Source organism: Ornithorhynchus anatinus, chromosome 4 (assembly GCF_004115215.2).
Source record: "Ornithorhynchus anatinus isolate Pmale09 chromosome 4, mOrnAna1.pri.v4, whole genome shotgun sequence".
Classification (NCBI taxonomy): Eukaryota; Metazoa; Chordata; class Mammalia; order Monotremata; family Ornithorhynchidae; genus Ornithorhynchus; species Ornithorhynchus anatinus.
The window spans coordinates 24,891,430-24,916,750 of NC_041731.1; the positions used below are offsets into that span (position 1 = coordinate 24,891,430).

The 25,321-nt window shown below is 50.2% G+C and overlaps 1 protein-coding gene and 1 long non-coding RNA gene across 5 annotated transcripts in view; one reads left to right on the top strand and one right to left on the bottom strand.

Annotated features, from left to right (window-relative positions):
• Window positions 1-7,292, bottom strand: part of LOC114811075 — a 34,488-nt gene extending 27,196 nt beyond the window's left edge. For both annotated transcript variants that reach the window (XR_003758773.2, XR_003758772.2), the window contains exon 1: window positions 7,022-7,292. This is a non-coding gene — a long non-coding RNA (uncharacterized LOC114811075). The remainder of the gene's footprint in view (window positions 1-7,021) is intronic.
• A 143-nt stretch (window positions 7,293-7,435) lies between these two features.
• Window positions 7,436-25,321, top strand: part of NIBAN2 (niban apoptosis regulator 2) — a 69,401-nt gene continuing 51,515 nt past the window's right edge. Inside the window, exon 1 of one of the 3 annotated variants that reach the window (XM_029062966.2) lies at window positions 7,436-7,740. In XM_029062966.2, coding sequence (XP_028918799.1) covers window positions 7,686-7,740 — 55 coding nt within the window. In that variant the 5' untranslated portion in view covers window positions 7,436-7,685. Of the gene's footprint in view, window positions 7,741-12,640; window positions 12,841-25,321 lie in introns of those variants that run through there. The other 2 variants (XM_029062967.1, XM_029062968.2) reach the window with 2 other exon arrangements.

Below are 25,321 nucleotides of genomic sequence, written 5' to 3' on the forward strand. Positions count from 1 at the left end.
CTATTATTATTACACTCTATTGGAGGAGACAAACTTAAAAATATTTGCAACTAGAGAGGTCTCTCCTCTAGACTGTAAACTCATTGTGGGCAGGAAACGTGTCGGCCAACTCTGTTGTACTGAACTCTCTTAAGTGCTTAGTACAGTGCTCTGCATATAGTAAGTGCTCAGTAAATACCATTGATTATGATGATGATAGTAAATAAGTAAATTGAGAAGACAGATTGGAGTGCTAAGGAGGGTGTAAACAAGTTCATAAGTGCTAGATCTGGGTGATCGCTTAAGGTCATGTCAACAGAAAAAGTCCATCCTGCCTTATGCCCGCTACCTTATCGCTGAACAGATCTCCCTAGGCCACTCTGACTCAACTCTCTTTCCCCACAGGGGGACTTGGAGAGGAAAAAAGAAGGAGGAAATGTCTGGAGCATCTTTTCTTACTCACCTGGTACCCATTGTTACTATTCTGGGAGAGCAAGCAGGAGGCTATGTCTTTAGCTGGGCTCAGTGTTGGCTTTGGGATTTAGTGAGGGAACTGGGAAGAACAGCGTGAAGAAGGAAGCAGGGACCTACTGGGAACCAAGAGTTTGGCTGGACTAAAGATTTCAGCAGAATGAGGAACAGCTGAGTCCAGGAGATGGGCAGGAGGAAGCAGCTGCAGGATTCAGTAAAAATCCAAATTGGAGGGTTGCGGTTTGCTGAGAAATGTTAAGTTTGAGCCCATGGTTTCTCTGGAGGGTCGTGCCGTGCTGCTCTCTGACAAAGGGGTGGGGGGTGTGGAGAGGGATTTGGGGGGAACAGAAGCTCTTCTTTCTTCACTGCTCTGATTTATGCCATTATCACATACTGCCCTGTAAATAATATTGGTAACTGGACCTAGGGTAGCCAAAGGCCTAAATCAAATGGGCTAAAGGGGAGGCTGCCTTAGATCCTCCTACTCTTAGGGGACCCAAGAAATAATAATGAATAATTGTGATTTTTTTTAAGCACTTACTCTGTGCCAAGCACTATATTAAGTGTTGAGGTACAGAAAATCAGGCTGGACACAGTCCCAATCCCACACAAGGGTCACAGCCTAAGTAGGAGGGAAAGTAGGTATTGAATCCCCATTTTATAGATGAGGAAACTAAGGTACAGAGAAGTAAAGTGACTTGCCCAAGATCACACAACATGCAGTTGCAGAGACAGGATTAGAACCCAGGTCCTCTGACTGGGCCATACTGCCTCCCAAATAATTAGTCAAGGGGACTCATCATAGCCAACCCCCACCACCCCACTCCTCAGGCTGAGAGCACTGTTGCAAAAAGGTAGTTCCAGCAACACTGAGGAAGGAGGCCAGGAAGGATGGAAGGAACTCCAAGACATGAGAAGGACAGAATTTGGCTCTGGAACAATTATAGTAAAATTTGTTAAGCCCTTACTATGTGTCAAGTGCTGTACTAAGCCCTGGTCTAGACACATGGGGTTCATAGTCCAAGTAGGAGGGAGAACAGATATTAAATCCTCATTTTGTAGATGAGGGGAATGGGCACAGAGGGCACAGAGAAGTGAAGTGACTTGCCCAAGGTCAGACAGCAGGCAAATGGAAGAGTCATGATTAGAACTCAGGTTCTTGGACTCCCAAGCTCAGTCTATTTCCACTAGGCCTCACTACTTCCATGCTGCTTGGACGTCTTAGAAGTGAACAGTCATCAGACAACAGTGGCATGTGCCTTTTCACAGGGTTGGCAGAGCTGGATGAATAGATGTTTGTAAAGTGCTCCAAGATCCAGAGATGAAAGATGGATGGTAAGTGGGAACAAGTGCTTATTCTGGGGCCTGTTTTCTCAGCTGGCTCCACCAGTGCAAAAATAGAGCTGGGTAAATCACTAGACCTCTAGGCCTCTGCTTTCCCCATCTGTAAAATGGGGATAATAATCCCCAGCCTCTCCCTATCTCTCAAGGATTTGGAAAACAGGGCAGGGCCGGGCAGGGTTGGCAGTTGCTGCTGAATAAATGGCCCAGTGGAGCTGCAGACCAGAGATGGAGGTCTGTAAAACACATGCAAAGAGACAAGTTTGAGGTAGGCAGTAGAGGAAGGCTGAGAAATACAGCCCTCCTTTTAGTACTTAAGGATCTGGGATATTTAGGCATTGCCCAGTTGGCCCTGATATTAATTCTAGGAAGTCTCTCCAGCCACTAAACTCACTGTGGGCAGGGACTGTGTCTACCAACTCTATGGTATTGAACTCACTCAAGCACTCAGTAAAGTGCTCTGCCCACAGTAACCACTCAATAAATACCATTGTTGATATAACACTATGGAGTAGAGTGGGGAGATCTGAGGAACAGAAACTCTGTTGCTTCAACATGTTATTTTCTTAGCTGGTTTCAAGTGGTTCTTTGTTACAGCAAACTCTAAACAAGCAGAAGCTGTGACAGACATGGTCCCACCCCATCAGAACCAGATCGTTGGTTTTTATCCTGGGATCAACTGATTATTTGATTAATTGGGAGTCCAGGGGGCCAATTCAGCCCTGTGACTCCAAGTTTCTCCTCTAGATAAGATTAGTTTCCTGTGAATAAATCTGAGTTTCTGGGGGAAAAAAAAGCATCTTGTGCCCTCATTTCTTCTTCTCCCACTCCCTTCTGTGTCCCTCTTATACTTGTATTTACACACTTTAATAGCCCCATCCTCAGCCACACAGCACTTATGTACATAGCCATAATTTATTCATTCATTCTCTCTTTCAATCATATTTCCTGAGCACTTACTGTTTGCAAAATTAATGTCTGTCTCCTCTTCTAGACTATAAGCTCACTGTGGGCAGGGAACGTGTCTACCAACTCTGTTATACTGCATCCTCCACAGCTCTTAGTACAGTAATATGAATGATTGATTATCGTGAGCTAAGTCAAGATTCAGCAGGCAGCAAGGGGGAGAAGTAGGAATTTAAGAAAGGGGTGGTAAAGGAGAGTACTCCAAGAGTTAGGAATTCCAAAAATAACCGGGTCCCAAGGCAGGAAATTGTTGCTCTTTGGGCATACAGATCATATCTTTGGTTTCTGGTATACCTTTCAAAATGCTTAGTATAGTTCTTTGCACACATAAAGTGCTTAAAAATTGGGATTTATTGATTGACTGTGAAAGGGTAGAGGAGGAAATTGACTCCTTTTGTAGTAGGGGAGATGGAATTTCCCAAGGGAACAATCAGGTAGGGGCTGGTGGGATTGGGAGGGAAAGGGTATCAGAGCCAGAGAGTATCTGTCCCATTAAAACCAATCTGTTAATCAATAAGAAGCAGCGAGGCCTAGTGGATAGAGAATGGGTCTGGTAAATCAGATCCCAATCTAATTCCAGCTCTGCCACTTGTATGCTGTGTGACCTTGGGCAAGTCATTTCACTTCTCTGTGTCTCAGTGACCTCATCTGTAAAAAGGGGATTAAGACTATGAGTCTCATGTGGGACAGGGACCGTACTGAACCTGATTAGCTTCTGTGCACCCCAGCTCTAGGTACAGTGTCTGGCACACAGTAACAAATACCATAAAAAAGGTATTAAACACTTGGAAGAGTACAATACAATAGAGTTGGTAGACCTGATCCCGGCCCACAAAGACCTTACAGTAAAAGGGAGAAGTCCCAGGACATGAAGAGTCACGCTGGGAGAGATCAGGAGGCCTGCATTGGGGCTAGGGTGGACCGTCCCCTGGTTTCATAATGGACACAAGTTTTCACACAGTTTGTTCCCTGTCTGGTATAGTTTCAGCACCCAGGCTTTTATGTCAGGTATTTTTCTTTTCAGCACTCAGCTTCCCTCACCCATGGCTCCTGCTGCAAAATTCCAAGATTTGGAAAGGCACCTGTGATATCTTCATGGAGTGTCCAGGATAACACATGTGACATCACAGGTATCTCCTTGTCCAGAATTTGCGAGGTCCATCAGTCATTACTCTGGCCAAGGCACAGTACTCTACAGGGGAAGGGTAGGAGGAAGGGAAGTGTACCCTCCAAGATCAAGTCCATAGCATTATGTGAGGCCTGAGGGCATGTCCAGCATGGCATAGTGACAAGAGCACGTGGCTGAGTCAGAGGACCTGGGTTCTAATCTGAACCTACCACTTGCTTGCTGTGTGCCCGTGGACAAAACTCACTTAACTTTTCTGAACCTCTATTTCCTCATCTGTAAAATAGGGATTCAGCATCTGTTCTCCCTCCTGCTTCAACTGTGAGCCCTGTGGGGCAGAGGGACAGTGTCCCACCTGATCATCTTCTACCTACCCCAGCTTAGTACAGTGCTTGGCGCATAGAAAGCGAACAAATACCACAGTTACTATTATCATCCCCAGACTCTGCCCCAGGTTCACAGAGAGAGCATGTGTGCCCCCCGATTGTGGACCAACTCCCCAGTCTTTGGCAGTGATGGCAGCCCTTGAAAGCTGCTGTTTCCGGGGAGGACTGGGCCCTTTGACGGAGGTCCCCTTTCTTTCTTCTTCATGAGAGTCCTCTGACCTTTCCAAGTCAACCTTTTCCACATGCTCAGTCCTTTGGGATAATGGAAGGGTTTTTTTTAATTTTTTTTCTTTTTAAATTCTCTGTCGATGTTCAGTTGTTTGGAATGTGACCACCCATGGAGAATTACTCTTGATTTTTTGGTCTGTGGAAGGCTGCTTTCCAGAGGCAGCTGGGTTGGTCCTGGGGAGGGAGGATGAGGGGAGAAACTCAGGGGGACAAGTCTCATCGCCTTACCCTGCTGTGGGAGGGTGGGGGGGGTGATGTATGGGCAATCTATGGGGAAGCCCTTGAAGCAGGTCTGTGCAGACTGCCAACTGAACCTTGACTCTAAGACCTCTTTCTTTTTAAGGTGGAGGAGAGACTGCTCACAGATGCAGTGTGGTCCAGAGGGAAGAGCATGGGCCAGAGCTCTAAGCCCCACTCTGCCACTTGCCTGCTGCGTGACTTTGGACAAGTCACTTAACTTCTCTGGATCTGTCACCTCATCTGTTCAATCAGGATTAAATACCTGGTTCTTCTTCCTATTAGACTGTGAACTCCATGTGGGAATGGGACTGCATTCAGCCTACTTATCTTGAATCAACCCAGCACTTAGGACAGTGCTTGGCACATAATAAGCACTTAAATACCAGTTTTATTATTACCTGCTGCTGCATCACCTGCTCAGGTGTTCCAGGTTCAGCCACACCCAGAAAACAGCTCTTGAAAGGGCCAGCTCAACAGGGAGAACAGCATTCTGCCTCTTATGAGGCAGGGAGTTGGCATCAACTTTTCATGTCTAGGATTGCCAAAAATGAGCTCCTCCTTGTTAACTCTTTTGGATTGGGGTTGCCCTAAGTAGGACAGGGTCTCAGATGTTCAGCTGAGCCCTCAATAGCTTCTGAACATCACTGTTACTTTTCACTTATCAGACAAATCAGGCCCTTTGCCCATCAGAACACATGCTATGGAAAGTATGAGTTTGATCAAAAGGGCTTGAGAAAAACAAGCCTGGGGTTCAGAGAAGAGGGGGCTGGTGTTCACAGGTCCTGACTTTGCTTCCATTATCATTGGGCCACTTCCCCATTCCCCTTCTCCCTCCCACATTCCACCACCCTTTCTTAGATGGAATCCAAGATAGGAATCAACTAGATAGGAAGCTCCTTCAGACCATAACTCTCTACTCTATTGTACAATAGAGTACTCCCCCAAGCTCTTAGTATAGCCCTCTGCATAAAGTAACTGCTCAATAAATACCACTGATTGATTGATCAACTCTATCCCCACATGTCTCCCTCTCATTCCCTGCCTCTCTGCTGACCAGATGTGGGACCAGGAGGTACTAATCAGCAACTAGATGTGCAAATGGACGGGGCCACATCTGCAAATCACCCATCTAAACGTGGTGAAAAGGTGCAACTCTCCCCCGCCCCCAGTCCTCACACTAACCAACCCTTCAGGTGCCTCTTGCACTCATGTACTTATTTATGCCCATCCTCAGCACCTAAGTCAATATGTATATGAGTGAACATTCAATTTCATTTATGCTGATTCCACTGCTTGTGAATATTTCTGTGTATCCCCCATTAGAGTGCCAGCTCCTTGTCGGTGGAAAATGCGTCTTGAGCTTCTGTCATGCTTCCCACCCACAGAGCACAGCATCTCTCATTCAGTAGGTGCTTAATAGACAGCATTAGCACTGATACTGCTACTAGTGCAGAACCATAGTTATACTGGGAGATGTAGACTGTAAGGTTATTGTGAGCAAAGAATGCATCTGTTATATTATTGTGTTGTAGTCTCCAAAACGCTTAGTACAGTGCTCTGCACACAGTAAGTGCTCAATAAATATGAATGATTGATGTAGACTTAGCACCCGGACTAACACAGAGGAGAACTAGCAGCCCCAAAGGCTGGTTGGTCACTAAGAGGCCCTGAACGGTGTGGGCTGGGGGTCTGTCCGGCTGAAAACACACAGTTTCAAAAGTTTCAGTGTTGCGGTTTCACGCCTGGAGAAACCAGGCGTTCGATTGGGTCTGACCCAGATGGGGGCCGGTCCCCAAAGTTTGGGTTTCCAAATTGTCTCTTCAACATCCTTGAACCTAATCCCAGATCCGCCCTCCTTGAGCCTGTTTGGCCTCCCCAAACTCAGGGTGAAGAAAGTGTATGCTCCAGCAAAGGCAAAGGTGGCAGCTTTCGGTTTGGCACCCTCCCTCCCTACAAATCTGGGTTTTACAAGGCACACCTTGGGACCGAGGTAGGACAAAGGCCAGATCCCTGAATAGGGAGAGGCCCGGCCAGAGGAGGAGGTGCTGTCATACTTACTGGAGAAATTTTAAAAATAAATAAATACAGTACACAAAAGGCCAACAAAGAGCCGCTTGTGTTGATGGCACGAGGGCTTTGCCAGGAACGGCAGACTTCCAGGTACATGTTGGCAGACTCCCCGGGCTGATATGGGTGGGGTTGGGGGTGGGAGGAAGGAAGAGTGAACACAGGCATGTCCCCTCCCGCCCCCCAATCCCATACCCGAATTGCAGACTCATCTCACCTCATCTCAAATGCAGGACCCATCTCAAATGCGGGGTCCTGCTGGCTCCAAGCCTGCCCGGTCCAGTTAGTCAAGGGAGATCAGGTGGGCTGTAGGGACGGCACTAAGTAGGTCCTCAAAAAGGAATTGGGTCTCCCTCGGCTGGGTAAGGGGGTGGGGGATGAAGAAAGAATGGGGGACGCTGAGACTCTGGCTTGATTTAAAAGAGGAAACAACATCTTCAGCCGAAGCAGTTCCCAAAGCACCCGGCCTGCCGGGCCCTCTCTTACCCGCCGAGAAAGCAGGGAGAGCCGGGGAAGGGGAAGGGGAAGGGGCCGTCCTGGAGGGAAGGGGCGGGTCCTGGAGGAGGGGGAATAGGAGGGAGCCGGCGGGGAAGGGGTCGGGTCTTGGAGGGGAAGGGGCGTGTCTAGGCTGGCCTGGGCGCGTCCCGAGTAGTCAGTCACCGTCCTCGGAGCCTCCTTGGGTGAGGAGGCAGCGGCGGCGGCGCTGGTAGAGGGTTGCCCGGGACAGCAGCTCAGAGGCCCGGGCTCGGGGGCAGCGCGCACTGCAGCGCATCGCACAGCCCCGCACCGGTCAGAGAAGGCGGCTGTGCACCCCGTCCATCCCAAGCGGCGGCGTCGGGGCTGGTGGCCGGGGGGATCCGGCTCCCCGTGTCCGCTCCGCCATGGGGGACGCGCTGTCCACGCACCTGGACGAGGGCCGGCGCCAGCACATCGCAGGTGAGCGGGGCCCTGGGCCGTCCGGGCCCACTGCAGGGCGAGCCCCAACGGGCAGAGCCGCTCCTCGGGCGCGGGTAGGGAGCCACCCCGATCCCATCCCACCCCACCCCCGGCTTCGGTGGGCAGCGGCTCGGGCTCATGGGGGGCACGGGCACCCACAGGCCCGAGCTCATTGTAAGCGCTCCCCCGGAGCTCCCTCCGGCCGGTCCTTTCTGATCTCCGGACGTGGATCTTTGATTTGCGGCGGCTGGTTTGCGGTTGGAAAAGCAGCCCGATTCTCGCCCCGGCTGCAGTTTCGACTTTCCCCGTTGCCCGCTGGAAGGGAAGGTTCCCTAATAATGATGATAGTATTTCTTAAGTGCTTACTATGTGCCAAGCACTATTCTAAGCGCTGGAGTAGATACAGGGTAGGCAGGTTGCCTCACGTGGGGCTCACAGTTATAATCCCTATTTTATAGATGAGGTAACAGAGGCACCGAGAAGTTAAACGGCTTGGCCAAGGTCACACAGCAGACAAGTGGCGGATTCGGGATTAGAACTCACGTCCTCTGATTCCCAAGCTCGGGCTCTTTCCACTATACCACACCGCTTCTCTCTCGCCCGAGCACCCCACCCTGTCTGAACATGCATCTCTCACGACGGCCCTCGGTGGCCCTCCTCCTCCTTGCCCCCTCCTCCTTCTCTTTCTCCGACCTCCTAAACTTTTCTCTCCCCGGCCATTCAGAATGCAACTTTAGTCTGTTACTTGATTTGGGGGTTCTGTTCTTGTGTGCATGTGTGAAAGAGGGAGAGAGAGAGATCCAGCTCTCATCGGAACCGCCTGGAGGGCAGGGAGGGGGCTTGCCTCACCCTGCCCAACCCCACTCACTGCCTCTTCACAAGCGCCTGTGGTAATGATGAGTAGGGAAGATCTTCTGCAGTCCTGCTCTAGGGACAGGCTGCTTCCTGCCTTGTGCAATGCCCTTAAAAGTGGATGCTTTGGGGGTCTGGGTTGGGAAGGTCACTCAATCGTATTTAATTGAGCGCTTACTGTTATGCAGAGCACTGTATACTGTGTGCAGAGCAAGTGCTTAGGAGAGTACACTATAGCAGAGTAGGTAGACACGTTCCTTGCCCACTATGGGCTTACAGTCTAGATGAGAAGACCTCAAAAAACTGAGTCCAGGGGGTGGATTTCCTCATCCCCTCCTCTCTCCACCCCCTCGAGGCTTTAAGGCAGCCCAGGGCAGGGTGGGCCTGGGAGTAGTGCTTTTCAGAAAGTAGAACCATTCAGAGATGTTGGGATAATAAACATTCCATGCCAGGCCTTGTTGGGACTGTGAGAAGGCCCTCCCCTATCTACCCACCCCAAGAGAAATACAATATCCTGGGCATACCTTGCCACATCCAGCTAAAGTTGGTAAACCCCAAAGCTGGAAGAGCTCTTTGGTGTCATTCACCAGCAAGGTGGCCAATTTGGGGAGTCTTTCCTCTAAGTCCAGATACCCGCCCCCGCAGTCAGGGAGGCTGTTGGAATCCTGCTTTATTTGGGATCTTTCCTCCTCTTCTGACTCCAGATCAACTAGGAGGCCAACTATTTCTCTTTCTCCCACCTCCCCCACCCCCCTTTTTCTCCTCTTGACAATAAGGGCCTGTGGGGCACTGTTCTTCAAGTGCTTTGCTGCTATTAATAACACCCTTTCAAATAACTTAAATTCCTGGTCCCAGTCAGACCTGGGGGGAGATTCTGAAGAGGTTGTAGAGGGTTGGGCAAGCCAAACTGTTAGAAAAGCATCTTGAGTAGAGAAGAGGGTACAGTTTCACCCAGGAACCCCGCTGTTGACCCCTGGCTTTCCTGAACTCTACCCTGCCCAGGAGCTGTGGACACATCACACCAGTGATTGACAGTTAAGAGTCCGGGTCCCTCATTGCTGCTCTGCCATTCAGCAGAACACCAGCACTCAAACGATAGCCGATCCCCTCTGATTCTCACAGACCATCTTTTCGAACATCCTTCGCCGTAGTGTCTCCGGATAGGTTTAGGTATGGTGTTTTGTAGTTTGGCTTTTAGAATGAATCTGACACACGTGTGATTAAGCAGGTGGAAGCCAATTGCAAGTCCTAGCAAAGGTCAGCAGGTTTCAAACTGATATTAATGTTCTGTTTATTTAGAACCTTTCATCTGCTGGATTTCAAAGTACTCGTGCAAGTGCGGGCTTGCTCACCCTTCACCAGCACTTCTCCAAGTGTTTACGGAACCAGGGCTAGATGAGACTTCCAAATGGGCATTCCTCACTGCCTCTCAAGCCCCTCAGCCAACTGGTGCACTCCAAACTCCAAGATGAAATTGTGTGTGTGTGTGTCCCTCTATAATCCAAGCTCCTTAAGGGCAGGAGGTAGGAGTTGTATGTGTTCTTTTCCGCTGTACAGTTGTGTTTTCTGGTAGCTTTCTGGAATTTGATTTTCACCCAGGATTTAGAGATACCCCATGGAAAGGGCAAAATGTGACTGTGGCATCTGTGAGTGTATGAAGCAGAGAGCAGTGCCTTCAGCATCTAGTGGAGCAGTTGGGTTGGTACACAGTGGCTTTGCCACCTGCGGTCTTTCTGTCCCAGGGGGTCAGGTAAATCTTGCAATTCATTGGAGTCTTTCTGTGCCAAGCAACCTAAATGCAGACTGAGTTCAGAGTGAGGTGGCTGGTGGATATCACACATCTTTTGGGAAAAAGGAAGAGGTCCTAGCGCCCTGGAAGCTCTGGAGGTGTGCCCCGGCACAGAAGTCCGTATGCCCAGAGGGTCTGCGAAACTCCAAATCAAAAGGGAAACCAAACCTGAGCATATTCAGTACACCCCTTGAGAAACAGCATGGCCTAGTATGGCCCTGCTAGTCAGAAGGAACTGGGTTCTGGTCCTGGCTCTGTCATTTATCTTGGACAAGTCACTTCACTTCTCTGTGACTCAGTTACCTTATCTGTAAAATGGGAATTAAGATCGTGAGCCCTTTGTGGGACAGGGACTATGTCCAACCTGATGATCGCATGTATACCCCAGCTCTTTAGAGCGGTGTCTGGCACATAGTAAGTGATTAACAAATACCATAAAAAAAAAAATGGGTGACACATTCCTTGATCTAGTCTTTACAGAGCCCTACCACTGAAATATGGAATGAAGCAACCTCTGCTGCCTTGGAAAGGTGCCTTAGAGAAGCAGCTAGGTCTAGTGGAAAAGAGCATGGGCCTGGAAGTCAGAGGGCCTGGGTTCTCATTCCAGGTCCACCACTTGTTTGCTTTGGTATTGAATAGGCCTATTGAATAGGTATGGCAAGTCACTTAACTGTAAACCTGTTCTCCCTCCTACTCAGACTATGAGCCCCATGTGGGATAGGCAGTGTGCCCTACCTGACTACCTTGCATCTACCCCAGCTCTTAGTACAGTGTTTGGCTCGTAATAAGCACTTAACAAATATTATTTTATAATTATAGTAGTGGGAAAGAGAACTAGCCCCATTGCACTGAGTGGCCACCAGTTGTTTGTGGCCTGTGGGATTGTGGGCTGATGGTTACAGGTTACCCCCAATCCAACCGTCATGCTGGAAGGAATGTGGTTACACCCCAACATTGTGTGGGGCATGTGGTGCCCTCTAAGGCCCCTCTGCTCCAACATGTGGAATGAAGGGGTCCTAGAAGTTCTCAGAGGAAAACTCCCACTGGCTGAGTTGGATGGATGACCTGAAGAAAATGAAGGGGCTGAGTAGTGGGAGGGCGAGGGTTCCCTGGCCTCTCCAGATGACTTAAAAAAAATTCCCATTTGTGGTGGAGCTTCCTATTTGGGTCCAAAGTAGGGTCTGATGATGGAGATGGGTCTGGGACTGCAGTCAAATTGTCTGGGCAGCCACTCCAGCCTCTCAAAGGTTGGAGCAGCTCTGAGAACAGGGCAGAGATTTGTCCCAACACAGCCGTTACCCTCCCGGGGTCGTTATGGGTCAAGTGTCATTAATGTTGGTATTTGTTAAGCGCTTACTATGTGCAGAGCACTGTTCTAAGCGCTGGGGGAGATACAGGGTCATCAGGTCGTCCCACGTGAGGCTCACAGTCTTCATCCCCATTTTACAGATGAGGGAACTGAGGCACAGAGAAATGAAGTGACTTGCCCACAGTCACACAGCTGACAGGTGGCAGAGCCGGGAGTCGAACCCATGACCTCTGACTCCCAAGCCCAGGCTCTTTCCACTGAGCCACGCTGTCATTGCCGGGAGAGGGTGGGGCCTTGAGGCCCTAAAGCCACAACTCTTTTCTAGCCCTGATGCTTGGGGAGAGAAGGTCTCATCTACCCTCATTCAGATGCCTACTCGCTAGACAGAAACTGGGAGGTCAAATGGGAGGTCAAATGAGTGAGGCACTAGTAACAGAAATACCTTGGGCCAGTGGAGCGAGAGCCTCCAAATCATCCCTCCAAATCACATGGATTGCACAAATGTATCCCTGCTCATTCTGCTTATTCATGTCTGAAACTTACCAACAATCTCCCTTTGACCACTGATGTTTGCCTTTGACATTGCCCCTTCCCCCTCTGGCGTCATCTCCTCATGACTCATTTCAGCTCGGGTCACCCCCCCCCCCCCCCCCCCCCCCCCCGCTTCATCCCGCAGCTTCAGACATTCCTAAGCTGGGTTTTCATACTGTCTCTTTCCCCTTGGCCCTTCCGCTCCCTCCCTGCAGGAGGAGGGGCTCCTGCAGACCATCCAGCTCAGTGAGCAGAGAGGAATCACATGGGAAAGCCCGTTTAGTTAAAGCCCTCCGGGCCCTGCCAGTCCTTTGTGCAGTCCTCCCGGACATGGAGATGGTGGTGGCAGGTGGGCCACTTGCATGGCTCTGCCTCCATCAGCAGTGCCAGGAGTCAGGTGCAGGAGGTTCTGGGGTTGGAGCTCAGGATTTGAGACACACATGTACACCTTAACCAGTGGATGTAATATACAAAAATCCACTGGCTGGGCTGTACCGACCCTTGCCTCTTCTGAAAGAGGACTGCCTGGAGCTAGAGCCAGTGAGATGAGGGAAGGTCTCCTGGTTTCTCTGACCTGTCCAGGGAATGTGGATGGATGGTGCATTTGCAGAGGGCATTGGTGAGTAATGGGGTGCTGCACAGAAAAGGGGGAAGAGTCAGCCAGTGATTAGGAAATGCCCTGAGCCTCCTCCCTCCCCCATATCGAAACTGCGGGTGCCTCCTATCTGCACTCCACCCCACCGTAGCTAGCAAGTACTGCAAGGCTGACCTGTTGGGCAAGGGACAGTGAATAATAATAATAATAATGTTGGTATTTGTTAAGCGCTTACTATGTGCAGAGCACTGTTCTAAGCGCTGGGGTAGACACGGGAATCAGGTTGTCCCACGTGGGGCTCACAGTCTTCATCCTCATTTTACAGATGAGGTAACTGAGGCACAGAGAAGTTAAGTGACTTGCCCACAGTCACACAGCTGACAGGTGGCAGAGCAGGGATTCGAACTCATGAGCTCTGACTCCAAAGCCCAGGCTCTTTCCACTGAGCCACGCTGCTTCACAGTGAAGCAGACAGGAGCCCAGGCAAACATGAAAATAGTCTTCCTTGCTTGAAGGAGGTAGAAATTTTAAAAACCCACAACAAACTACCATGTCCAGTGTGTTTGTCTCCACCCAATGTGCCACTGGGCAATGCCAAGTGAGTAGCTAGATGGTTTATGCAAATTGCCTTGTACCTCTTCAGGGTGCCTAGCAGGGCTGGGTCAATACCGTAACCCAGAGCCCCTGTCCACAGGAGCCCACCAAGCCCCCTCCCCCAACACCCGGCACACTCTCCTCCCTACACTTGCTGCTGCTATGCTGGGCTAAAAATAGCCCCGGTTATCCTGGGAAAGGAAGTGAGCTGCTCACATGGTGGTGGAGGTGGGGGGCGGGGGATGGCCTTGTACATGTGAGTTTGTGTGTGTGTGTGTGTGTGTACACGCACGTGTTCGCACGTGTGCATGCAAGAGAGGGAGCCAATTGGATAAGCAATCCGGCCCATTGGAGCCCAAGCCGGCTGCCACCACCCTCTGGTCTGGGATCTAGCCTGTTCTCACCCCAGCCTCGATGCTAAAACTCTGAGCAGGTTTTACTTAGTACATGGGCTCTGCCACCGGGAACTTCCCCTGGATTTTGGCATGCACTTCTCCCAACTGGTCCACAGGCAGTCAGCCTAAAAACCAGCTCTGACCACTGTGTCCAGCCCTGTCCAGCCTTTCCCTTCTATGGCTTCAAGTAGGGGTTCTTCTTTAGCTTGGGGAAAAATGACTTGCAGTGGCCCTCGTAGGGAAGGGCAGTCAGCAATCCTGTCACTGCTAACGGTGGCTGGGCTATTGTCTCAGGGTTGTTTATGGGGCTGGATAATAGCAGTATTTGATAAGTTGTTTGTGTTAAACACAGGGGCAGATGCCATACAGTCAGATGGGACACAGTCTCTATCCCTCATGGGACTCACAGTGTAAGCAGGAAACAGAACTTATCATTTAGTCTCCATTTTCCAGGTGAGGAAACTGAGGCACAAAGAAGTTATTTGCCCAGTCACCAAGTAGGCAGGTGACTAAGCTGGTATTAAAACCTGGGTCCCCTGACACCCAGACCTGTACTCTTTCCACGAGGTCATGTTACTTCCCAAATAGTGGAGTGGGTGCCAGGGTTGGGGTGGATGTTCGTGGATCTGCTTCTGCCCTCCCCACCCCCGCTGGGACAAGCACCCTCTGCTGGAAGATTAGGCAGCTCGGCTCCTAGGTCCCAACCTGCCTGTGCATCCTTTCCTCCACATCAGACAGCACCCTTCCTCTGGGTTTCAACCACCCACAGATCCTGCGAATGGGTGTTCCAGGTGTAGTGGGAGGAGTAGGAGAAGGAGGAAAAGGATATCTGAAGGATTCAGCAGGCTTGGCCAGGATCAGGCCCGAGCTTGTTATGGGGCAGTCACGTGTCTGGAATAGAATGAGGATGCCACAGCTCAGTCTTACCTGGTGAGGGAGGCTAGGAGGGCACCAAAGAGTTAATGCTCCCTGGAGAAGCACCCTACCTTCCAGGTTGAGTGATCAGCCAATAAGAGCTCACCCCTGGGGCCAGTTAGGCTTAATTGGCTGAGTGGTTGTCTCTGTCTCTTCAGAACCAGGTGGAGCTTATATCCCACTAAACAGGTTCGGCTCTCCCCAGCTCCATTGTAGCCATGCTGGGCAGGGGTAGGTAAACTCTTTTGGCATTAGTCCTCTGGCACACACCGTCCTTCTTGGGGTCAGTCCCTTACAGCACTCACTCTGCCTGAGCTTGGAGCGTAAGAGTGCTGACCACTACCGTTGTCCCTGAATTGCTCTGGAAGGGTCTATGGGGAATAATAATAATAATAATGCTGGCATTTGTTAAGCACTTACTATGTGCAGAGCCCTGTTCTAAGCGCTGGGGTAGGCACAGGGGAATCAGGTTGTCCCATGTGGGGCTCACAGTCTTAATCCCCATTTTACAGATGAGGTAACTGAGGCACAGAGAAGTTAAGTGACTTGCCCACAGTCACACAGCTGACAAGTGGCAGAGCTGGGATTTGAACTCATGACCTCTGACTCCAAAGCCCGTGCTCTTTCCACTGAGACACGCTGAGCATCTGCAGAAATGGGCCCAGGGGTGACCCTGATCCCCAGGTGAAGCCTCAGACAACTTCTGCTTGTAACACAAGTTCAAAAAGCAGCCCCCCAACTGAGCTTTCCATATGGAATCAAGAGAAACTTTGTCCCTGCCCCCAAAGTCATCGGACTTGGGAGGAGGCAGAGCCGGCGGTGGTGGCCCTGTGCACGGACTGGGTGGGTCCCACATGCACAAGGAGGTGTCTGGTCAGATGCTGGAAAAAAAGCCGCTTTCTGGCCTAGCTGTTTTTCTTTTCTTCCATATTTAGGATCGGTGGTGGGATGGGAGGAAGGAGCGGAGACATGGGGAGGGTGGGGCCGGTGGGAGACTAGGTGTATTGAAGTTGCTTGTGCTTGGAGAACATTTTTTTCATCACTTTAAAAAAGGTACTTTCCCATGTGGCTTTCCCCCTTCTCCTGTGGTGAGGACTCCCCTGGGGTGAGAGGAGGAGGATGGGGTTTCTAGCCTGTCTTTGCTTGTCAAAGGAGTCTCAGGTCCCTTTGCCACACTGGGAGTCCAGCATAGATTGCCACCTGAGCAGAGTCTGGGGCAGGATTTAAGGGACTACTAGTCCCCTAGTAGTAGTAGTAATAAATAATAATAATTATGGTATTTAAGTGCTTACTATGTACCAGGCCTGTTCTAAGCGCTAGGGTAGATATAAGATAATCAGGTTGGACACAGTCCCTGTCTCACACAGGGCTCACCGTCTTAATCCCCATTTTACAGATGAGGGAACTGAGGCACAGAGAAGTGAAGCAACTTGCCCAAGGTCACACAGCAGACAAGTGGCAGAGCTGGGATGAAAACCCATGACCTTCTGAGTCCCAGGCCTGTGCTGTATCCATTAGGCCATGCTGCTTCCCCCAGTAGTAAGCACCTATTTTCTGCATTGCAATGTACTAAGCACTGGGAAGAAGAAAACAGGTGAGAATTAAACAAAGCTGCTTGCCTCCAACCAACTCACAGTTTCAGACTAAGGGGGAGCTGGTGGTAGACACATAAGAATAGATGAAGAAATATAGGTGGCAAGTACTCGTATTATTATAAGAGTGTTATGGCTGGAGGAACAGTTTCAGGCTCCTTAAGGCTCAATTCAACAGTTCCCCACTGCAGCCTCAGCTTTCCCAATGTTCTAAATGCTTCAGAAGATCTTATGCTGCTGTAGGCTCTCCTCCCCGTTCTGCTTCCAGGCCAGAATGGGAGCTGATGAGGTTCCTGGTGGCAAGAGGTTGGGAGACCTCTCTGCCCCCCGGGGTGCAGTCTGGCATTAAGGAATCAGTTGGGGCTCAGCCCCCTCTCACCAAGGGGAGGCCTGAAGTCAGGGAAAGAAAGGGAGAAATCTTCCTCTTAAAATTGGTGGGAGTGGAGGGCAGAGTCAGAGTCAGGGGCACTCCTCCTTCTGACCTTTTTGGCTTCCCCTGCTGTGGTTGATGATAATAAAAATAATGATGATAATGGTATTTTGTTAAGGACTTACTGTGTGTCAAGCACAGTTCCAAGCATTTGGGGTAGGTACAAGCTAACCAGATTGGACACAGACCGAGTCCTACATGAGGCTCACGGTCTTAATCCCCATTTTACAGATGCAGTATCCGAGGCACAGAAAAGTGAAGTGACTTGCCCAAGGTCATATGGCAGACAGGTGATGAGGTGGGATTATAACCCAGATCCTTCTGAGTCCTAGGCCATGCTTCAGAAAGCTCCTTCCCTTCTTTCTGGATTGAAAGAGAGGGAATTGGTGGTGGAGGGGTGGGAGGGAGAGTCTTGTGGATGGAGGGGTGCTAGGCCGTTGTGTGTAGTGTATGCTCTTGCACACAGCAACTTTCTCTGGCCATTAAAATGGAAGTTGCTTCCCTTGTAGCCCAGGAGAAGCGTGGCCAGGATCCTGGTTGCAGTTAGTGTTTCCAGGTTGACCAATCCCCTCTTGGCAGCTTCCCGGGGTGGGGCCCGCCCTGTGGCTCTGCTACTGATGCCAGTCCCACCATGGGCTCCCACCAGGAGCCAAGGGGAAGGTGGGGAGGGCAGCCTAAACATTAAGGATTTTAGGAAGTTTGGCTTGCTCATCTGGCACTTCTGGGTGAGGTGTAAAATCGTGGGCGAAACCTCTATTCCCCAGTTCAGGCCAGGGTGGGGCAGGAATTTGGGAGTTCTGTCATAAAAATAAGTGCCAGCCACCAGGCCTGAGGCCTTGTGAGATCTGGACGGGAAGGGCCAACGAGAACATGAGTCGGTGTCGCCTTTTTGTCGTCTTCCTGTGTCTTCCTTTGGGGTTTCCTGAGAATCTGTGTGTTGAGGGATGTGGGTGAAGAGTGGTCAGAAGAGGAGACTAGGAGTGTTGTTACAGGTGTGGGGACCAGATGGAGAAAGTGGGATTGCCCAGTGGGACAGGGTGGGGGCCAGTGCAGGGTGGAGCGGTAAATTTTACAAAACCAAATTAGTGTTAAGAAGTGGCTTTTGAGCGTCTCTAAGGCTGTCCCCACATAGTTCACATCCAGAAGGCTGCAGAAATTCCCCATCTTCTGGAGCAAAGCCAGATGTGGGGTGAGGGGTGGAATGTCTGGCGGGGCCTGCCCCTGAACCCTTCTCCCGTTTGCCTTTAAGACATGGTGTTCACGGGTGGGTTTGCCGAACATTGAGTGACAGAATTCTGACTCACTGGTATGTATTCCTTTGTTTGGCTCCCTGGCTGGATCTGGAGCCTAGCAGTGGGAAACCAGGCAGGGAAGGCTCTTAGGCTCTACTGTCCCCAGCTGGTGGTTTTCCAAACTTAGACCATAAGGTTCCAGACACACTTGCCCCTCGCTAGGGCCACAGACTCATTACCTATGGCCTCATACCTCATCTTTGAAACCACTAGCCCTAGCTGCCACTCACTCTATCGTACTTTCCCAAGCACTCAGTATGGTTCTCTGCACCCATTAAGTTCAGAGAAGCAGTGTTGTCTGGTGGATAGAGCAAGGGGCTGGGAGTCAGAAGCACCTAGGTTATAATGCTGGCTCCACCACTTGCCTGCTGTGTGACCTTGGGCAAGTCACTTCACTTCTCTAGGTCTCAGTTCCTTCATCTGTAAAATGGGGATTAAAACTGTGAGCCCCATGAGGAACAGGGACTGTGTCCAACTTGATATAGCTTGTATCTGCCCCATTGCTGACTACAGCGCCTTGCTCGTAGGAAGTCTTTAACAAATACCTTTTTTTTTAAAAAAAGGGCTCAGTAAATGCTGTTCACTGGATGCAGAAGGCGTCAGCCCTTTGATTCGGTGTGTTCCTGAGACTGTCCGGGGAATGTCCTCCTGGATTTAGGATTGTGCCACACAGGGCGAGTCCAGGAACTGAGCCAATGGGGCCATTCATTCATTCATTCATTCGTATTTATTGAGTGCTTAGGATCCTTCCTTCTTAGTCTAGAGGTCTGTTTCCCTTCCCTCAACTCTCAGCCAAGCCTGTCTGGACCTTGGGGATCGACTGAGGGAGGGCAGGACTGGGGGCTCCAACATCAGATCGGGCAAAGGGACCAACAGAAGGAGTCTCTGCTCAGAGGTATGGCATGTGGTGTAAGGAGACCGGTGTCAGCAGGTAGTACAGATTCTGACTTCCCCTGCAACATACCACTGAGTCTGTGGACCGACTAGTCACCCCCTCTGGCTGATTCTGCAGATGGCTACAAAGTATCCCAGCACAGCAGCTGCTTACTTAGCTGAGGACTGGAAAATGCCAGCATGAGAACTGTGTCGGGACCCCCAACCCGGCCTCCATGCTCCGGGTGAAGAGTTGGCCACCTGTAAACTCCAGGCCAGAGTGATGAAACCGATAAACTGAGGTTTAAATCTGATCCAGAGCCTAGGGAAAATAAATCAGAGTTAGGGCAAAACAAGGGATGCCTGTACTCTGTGCTCCCAAGAAAGATGGTGCCCCTTTCCTGTGCTCTCTGCCTACCCGCCTCCTACCCAAATAATCTAGTTAAGCTCTCAGTTCGTGGGGCTGGTGCTGCCTCTTGGACCACGTGAATCCGATGGCTCATTCTGGAATCTGGCAGTGCCGTCTGTGTCGAACATTGAAGGCTCTCATGTGGAGGCTCTTGGAACAGCTACAGTTTCTCCTTTCAGGACGTTCCCTTCTCCTCCCACCCTCGGCCACAGTTGAGCCTGGGCCAAAAATCAGAATGAGGAAACTGAAATCCTCTTTCTTTCCTCTCAGTGGTACTCTTCATTTTCCACTTCCCAACATACCTGTTGAGCCTGTTTTGACCCAGCAGCCATATTTACTGAGGATCTACTGTGTGTTGGGTGCTGGACCGGGCCCTTGGGAACATGCATCGGAAATAAAAGATGTAGTCTTTGCCATCTCGCTGCCTCTTGTCTTCCAAAGGCAAGGGAGTTGAGATCGCCAGGTTCTCTACTCAGATATTATTCTGCCTCTCCCAGGCCCCTTAAAGCACAGGATATTAAATGATTTTTTGTATTGTCTCGTTATGCTGTCTGCCATCCCATTTTACAGGTAACAGCACATCAAACCAGAAAACTGTTGTTCTGACAGCCGAACTTTTCACCCACTACCCCACCCCCCGCTCCCTTTCAAAATTGTGTTTAAGCAGATTTTGATCTTCATGGGGGAAGGAAGAGCAGTTATTCCTGCTTATGAAATGTGCTGAGTGCAGGGTGGTATTCAGAGTTCTGAGGGATTGTTCTACCAGGGGAGGTATAAGGATGTAGTCAAAACCACCCCCTGGCCCCAAGATGGGAGGGGGCACTGAAGAGCGTGGCCTACTGGGTAGAGAGGATGGGCCTGGGAGTCAGAAGTTCCTGAGGTCTAATCCCAGCTATGCCACTTGTCTGTTGTGTAAACTTGGGCAAGTCATTTGACTTCTGTCCCTGTTACCTAACCTATAAAATGGGGATGAAGACTGAGAGCCCAATGTGGGACAGGGACTTTGTCCAACCCAATTATCTTGTATTTACCCTAGTGCTTAGTACAGTGCCTGGTGCACAGTAAGCACTTAAATGCCACAGTTATTAAGACAGACCCTAGAGAAAGCTGTAGCGGGTGCCTCCAGTGTGAAGAGCCAACCCCACTGCAACAAGACGAGTAAGCAGCATCTGCCCCTGCCAGAGGGAACTGTCTGTGGGCTCCTGGCCGCTCCAGGCAGGCCCGGCCCTGCCCTGCCTCTCATAGTTGGGAAATTAGGCTTCTTTCAGCTATTCTGCTTCAGTGGCCCAGGTCTTTGCCCAGGTGATAATGGAGAGACCCAATCTGTGACCCAAACTGCTTGACTGCAGCCCCAGCTTCTACCCCTCTAGTGTAGCTCAATTTCAGGTGGTCTGGATCCATCAACCTGCTTTCTTTTTGAAACAGAAGCACTGGAGATTTAAATTACATACAGAGGGAGTCTTCCTGAAAGTTGTCAAAATTATGCAATCTACTTTTCTAATATTTTTTTTTTAAAAGAGGATATATTTTCCTATGAGATATCTGAAATCTGGCCTGAACTTGGATGGGGGGATGGCTTCCTGGGCTCCCAGCAGGCCTGGGGAACGGCCTGTAAAATACCAAAAACTGGGGTGTCCCTTACTGCTGTATCCTACTATTCCGATCTCCCTGGACAACCGGGAGTACCACCAATATCCTTGGATTCTCAGCCATTTACAGCTGGATTAGGGAGTTTGGAGGACTCAGGGTAATGCTCTCCAAGAGTGCCCCAGTAGTGTGCTACCACCATCCTGTAACTCACTATTCCCCTCTCCCCCCACCCATCTCAGATCATCATGGGACGTACCCCTCTCCCCCCACCCATCTCAGATCATCATGGGACGCATCCTGGGTTTGACAAGCTAGTCTGGCGTCCTAAAAGATGGATGCAGAGGCTTGGAGGAGGGGCAGTCCTCTCCCTGCCTCCTCAACAATGGTAGCAAGTCTCTAAATGAATAGGTTCCATGGCCAGATTAGGAGGACAGCCCTGTTTATGATCAGATAACCAGTATTTACTTCGATAAGGATTTCAGTGCACAGTGGTTGTACAGCTGTACATCAAACAGGATCCAAGAATAGCTGCCTAGCCCTGATTAGGCACTTATCCCTAACGTATCCCAGGGCTAATCAGCCCCTTGAGCTCACTGCTGTGCCTCCTGCAGCTGCTTCTCTGTGAGTGCACAGGCATCCCCCAAATCTATTTTCCCCAGCCATTCCCATGGCTATCCCTCAGTTTTCCTGGGGAACACCAACTTCCTACGGACGCTAAGATGGAGACCTCTACTCAGGAATCTGGGCTTTCTCCTCCTGGCCCAAATCCTCTCTTCATTGACTGCGTTCCAGCTGATGTAACAAGGCATGACAGCCTATGCAAATGAGTTTTCCTGGCCCTAGTGTGGGAGGACTGAGGAATGAGCAGCCCATCTTTTCTTCAAGAAACTCCTGGATGTTTTCCCATTAACTCTGCTTGGGGTTAGCCTAGCTCGGACCGTGTCACTTCCTCTGGTGGAATTGGACACAAGTTGGGGGTGGAATCACAGTGTGTCAAATAGGGCAGTTGGCAGGGGGAGCTCCAGGGACTTGGGGGACCTGTTCTTTCAGGGGTTGGGTGTGGTGGGAAATTAGAGGGTGGGGTTGTGGGTGATGGGTATTGTGCATGGAGGACATACCTAATAAGTGACTTCAGGGCTTCACAGAGTCCCATTCCCATCTCCCTGATAAGGCAACCTCTTCAATATTCAAGGACTGGAAACTACCTCACTGGAGGGTGCTGGGAGATGCTTGACTCTTGCCAGGATGCCCATTGTGAATGGACAGGTGTGTTGGCCCCCTTCCCGTACCCCATATCCCTTTGCCTTATTTCTCATTGTTGTTTTGGGAAGAGCCCTCTGCAGAGGTTTGGACCCAACTTCATCATCAGCCCTCCATGCCTTTCCTGCTACCCACCCAGTGGTCTATCTTGGTCTGTGTTGCTGTCCTTTCTGGGTCGTGTGTGGGCTAGCCCCCCTTGGCCCTGTCATCTCTGACTGAAGTTCTGCTCCTTGGTCAGAGGAGAATCACTGTTTTCAGTCCAAGTTGCATGGAAGGGCATCCCCATATCCAGGAACAAGCACAGGACTGGGAGTCAGGAGACCTGGGTTCCAATCCCAGGTCCACCCGTTGCCTGTGTGAGCCTTGGCAAATTACTCAGCCTCTCTGTGCCTCAGTTTCTTTATATGTGAAATGGGGATTATAGCTGTTCTCCCTCCCCCTTAGGCTGTGAACCCCATGTGAGATGGGGACTGTGTCCTACCTCTTTATATTGCACTTGTCCCTACGTTTAGCACAGTTCTTGGCCCACAGTAGGTGCTTAAATCCTACACATTATTATTTGGATCTGCTGTTGGCTCACATGTCCTGGAAGTATCTCCAGCTTTCAAGCTCTTGCTGTTTGTCCAGCCAGGCTTGGTTTGAGAGTTCTCTCTTTGATTGCTTTGTGCTGCTGGTTAGCCCTTCCCAGGCTGCTGCTACAGAAAGTAGGATACTGAGACTAGTCTCTGTGACTTGTGAGGTAGGGGCTGGTTTGGCCCCTGTCCGAGTTGAGTGCGGTGAGTGCCTGGTAAAGGCATTAAACCCAAGGAGGCCGGTCAAGAGGTTGGAGTGAGGGAAAAAGTATGAAGTTGCAGTTTTCAGTAGGGCTAGCAGATTGAATTACAGTTTAAGGAGCATTTTACACAAAGTACTTTATAATTCATTATTCCTCTCAACAAATCGGTGAAAGCTAGTATTATCCCTGTTGTATGGAAAAGTAAACTGAGGGTCCAAGAAGTCTGATAAATCCAAGGTCACAGTACAGGTCAGCAGAGTTCCTGGGTCCCAATTTATGTTACTGGTTCCTATCCCTCTTCTACCTGAGCCCTTAGATCCGGGCTGCAAACCAACAACTCCATCCGAGAGCTGACCTCCCTGCCTCTTGGCTCTCCCCTTTCCAATCCTTACTTCACTTTGCTGCCGGGATCATTTTTCTAAAAAAACATTCAGTCCATGTTTCCCCACTCGTCAAGAACCTCCAGTGGTTGCTCATCTCACTTTGTATCAAACACATTAGCTTTAAGGCTCACCAGGGCCTTATCTTACCTTTCTGATTTCCTACTACAACCCAGCCCACACACTTCTCCTCTAATGCAACCTACTCACTGTGCCTCGATCCCGTCTATCTCACCGCGGACTCCTTGTCTTCATCTTCCTTCTGGTCTGGAACTCCTTCCCCCTTCATGTCTGACAGACTACCATTCTCTTCACTTTCTAAACCCTCATTTTCCTACCCGCCCTTTCTTCTGCATAACCTATGCACTTGGATTTCTAAGCACTATCCTCTAAGCACTTGTGATTCACTACACCCTCTAAGCACTTTCATTCATTCATTCAATACTATTTATTGAGTGCTTACTATGTGCACAGCACTGTACTAAGCACTTGGAATGTACAATTCGGCAACAGATAGAGACAATCCCTGCCCATTGATGGGCTTACAGTCTAACTGGGGGAGACAGACAGACAAAAACAATAGCAATAAATACAATCAAGGGGATGTACATCTCATTAACAAAATAAATAGGGTAATAAAAATATATACAAATGAGTGGAGGAGTACAGTATTGAGGGGAGGGGAAGGGAGAAGGGGAGGAGCAGAGGGAAAGGAGGGGAAAAGAAGGCTTAGCTGACAGGAGGTGAAGCGGGGGCAGAGAGGGAGCCTAGGGAAAAGGGGAAGCTCAGTCTGCGAAGGCCTCTTGGAAGAGGTGAGCTCTCAGTAGGGCTTTGAAGAGCGGAAGAGAGTTAGTTAGGCGGAGGTGAGGAGGGAGGGCATTCCAGGACAGTGGGAGGATGTGGCCCAGGGGTCGACGGCAGGATGGGCGAGAATGGGGGATGGTGAGGAGGTGGGTGGCAGAGGAGTGGAGTCTACGGGGTCGGCAGTAGAAAGGGAGAAGGGAGGAGAGGTAGGAGGGGGCAAGGTGATGGAGAGCCTCAGAGCCTAGAGTGAGAAGTTTTTGTTTCGTGCGGAGGTTGATAGGCAACCACTGGAGGTTTTTAAGAAGGGGAGTGACATGCCCAGAGCATTTCTGCAGGAAGATGAGCCGGTCAGCAGCGGAATGAAGAATAGACTGGAGCGGGGACAGACAGGAGGAAGGGAGATCAGAGAGAAGGCTGACACAATAATCCAGCCGGGATATTATGAGAGCCTGTACCAGTAAGATAGCTGTTTGGGTGAAGAGGAAAGGGCAGATCTTGGCAATATTATAAAGGTGAGACCGGCAGGTCTTGGTGATGGATTGGATGTGTGGGGTGAATGAGAGCCGAGTTAAGGATGACACCAAGGTTGCGGGCTAGAGAGACGGGAAGTATGGTCGTGCCATCCACAGTGATAGGGAAGTCAGGAAGAGGACAGGGCTTGGGAGGGAAGATAAGGAGCTCAGTTGTGGATATGTTGAGTTTTAGGTGGCAGGCAGACATCCAGGTAGAGACATCCTGGAGGCCGGAGGAGATATGAGCCTGAAGGGAGGAGGAGAGGACAGGGGCAGAGATGTAGATTTGTGTGTCATCTGCATAGAGATGATAGTTGAAGCCGTGAGAGCGAATGAGTTCACCAAGGGAGTGAGTGTAGATGGAGAACAGAAGAGGGCCAAGAACTGACCCTTGAGGAACTCCTACAGTTGGAGGAAGGGAGGGGGAGGAGGAGCCTGCGAAGGAGACCGAGAATGAACGACCAGAAAGATAAGAGGAGAACCAGGAGAGGACGGAGTCCATGAAGCCATTTGATACTCTCCCCATTCTCAGCCCCACAACACTAATATACATATTCTTTAACCCTGCCGTTTTTTTTAAACCCTGCCAGTTGCTCTATCTGTAATTTATTTTAATGTCTGTCTCCCTTTCTAGACTGTAAACTCCTTATGGGCAGGAATCATGCCTACACAATTGTATTCTTC